Genomic DNA, 2,071 nt, shown 5'->3' with positions numbered 1-2,071 from the left:
GGCTCCCTCAGGAAGCAGTTTCAGCAACTAATATAGATTGCTTTAAGAAAAAGCTGAATGATTTCTAGAAGCACAGAATATAACTGGGTATTAAAGCTTTAAAGTAAAGATAACAGAGAATGTTGATCCAGGGAACATCCAATTGCCTCATGGAATCGGGAAGGAATTTTGTTCCCCTATTGGAGTAAATTGTACCACAGTTTTTTTTTTTCGCCTTCCTCTTTACTAACTGTCCATATGGCATTATTATATCTGGGATATGTGTATTTCCCTAGTAGTTGGACTTGATGGACTTGTGTCTTTTTTCAACTCTGCTGACATTAGCAGATACATGTCAGGATGCTTAGAGACCGAATGTACATCACATCCCAGTACTGAAGATCTCTACACTTATGCTTTTTCTAATATATCTCCGCAGTCCCCCCATGGATGGCAGTATATGGATATTCTTCTTTGCTGTGATCACTGTTCTCCTTTACAGCTATAACTATCATTATAGAAAAGGGTTGCTGCACTTTTTTTTACTTACTTTTTTTGTAAGGAGGACCCCTCCCCTTCTCTTGGGTAAAAACCGAAGGGGAAACCCACAACGTCCTTGAATACAAAGCTCACATATCCAGGAAGGTGTCAGAAGGGACTTCCACCAGTAGGGGTGTTTGTTTTTGGGTGAATATTCTGCTTTAAAGCAGACCCTAAACTCAACATTTTTACATTACATAGAAGAATAGACAACCCTTTTATACAAGGCAAAAATGTTGGTGTTTTTTTTTAAGTGCAACACCTTGATCGCAAGTCTTAGTGGGAGCGCAGAGCCTCCCTGGATACCTACGTCACCTATCCCGGCAGGCTCTGGGTGCTTCCTCTGCACATGCACTGATCTCAGACATGCGCATTTTTCCTCAAAGGGAAAGAGCTACATGCGCGTGAGATCAGCTCTCTTTTTTTCCCCCTTTACAGCGGCTACGTCACTGCGCAGTGCGAGATCGGGAGAGGAAGAAAAAGATGGAAGTGAAGATGGCGGAGCTTCCTCTAAGCTGGGGTGAAGAGGAATTCCAGGACAACGCAGAACCGGATCTTGGGAAGGACCAGCGCCATGGAGGGTTCTGCAGGATTTAAGGTGTCTTTTTTTTGTTTTTAGTTTAGTTCCGCTTTAAGTGATGACATTGGGGAGAACATTGCATACATACATACATACACAAATATACATATATCTCTATATATAAAATCCGACACCTACAAATGCTTTTTCTTTACAACTTGTGTTGTAAAAATGTTTTCAAAATAAACCTCCAGCATGATATACATAGCATCCTCTGTGTAAACAATGAATGGGCAGCTGTCACATTACCCCAGCCCCCCCTTTGCTCTTACATCGTCCATTAATAGCAGGATAATATTGGGTCGGGTTCCATTCTTCCCCAGCACCGGTGTCAGAAGGATCAGAACAACAAGCAGGTACCGCACAGCTGACATGACAACAGACACAGAATCACCAGACTTCGTGTCAGCTGACTCCGAGGAAACAACTTTCCGACCAATTGGAAGTCAGAGGGGTCACGTGGCTGCCATGAGAGGAGCAATATGGAGGTCCACGGAGTAGATGTGAATACAGACAGGAAATATAACCCCTTCCGGACCCTTTTGAGCGCTGCGACATTTTGTTAAATCACCTATTTCTTATTCTATATACATCCTGTCTAAAGTGAGAATTCGTGTTGTGGAAAATAGTGGTCAGAGGAAGTGAGGGTGGAGGGAAAATCAGTGTAATTATTCCAGTGGCCACTAGATGGCGATAGAGTAACTGCAATTTTTAATGCAGACAGGCTGTCTAATACATTACACTGAATATTATTAATAATAATATTATTATATATTATATTATTAATATTATTAACCTCCTGAGCGTTACACTGAGGTCTAGATTTCTGTACCAAAAGTGATCCATTGTTTTTCATGAATTTTTTTTTTTAAATTGTAGGCCTGTAACTTACAGAAATATGTCCGAACAGGGGTTCTAGTAGATATTATGAATATAAAAAATGTTTGAAACACACAATCATTTAAAAAAAAA

General features: G+C 40.6%; 1 protein-coding gene across 1 annotated transcript in view; it reads right to left on the bottom strand.

Annotated features, from left to right (window-relative positions):
* Positions 1-1,526, bottom strand: part of GALNS (galactosamine (N-acetyl)-6-sulfatase) — a gene marked incomplete in the record, with an annotated part of 19,443 nt that extends 17,917 nt beyond the window's left edge. Inside the window, 1 exon segment of the mRNA XM_072422650.1 lies at positions 1,372-1,526. Coding sequence (XP_072278751.1) covers positions 1,372-1,473 — 102 coding nt within the window.
* Positions 1,527-2,071: the final 545 nt, after the last annotated feature.

This window comes from Pyxicephalus adspersus, chromosome 9, assembly GCF_032062135.1.
Source record: "Pyxicephalus adspersus chromosome 9, UCB_Pads_2.0, whole genome shotgun sequence".
Classification (NCBI taxonomy): domain Eukaryota; kingdom Metazoa; phylum Chordata; class Amphibia; order Anura; family Pyxicephalidae; genus Pyxicephalus; species Pyxicephalus adspersus.
The sequence above is the reverse complement of the archived record's forward strand: the minus strand, read 5'-3'. Positions and strand labels throughout refer to the sequence as shown.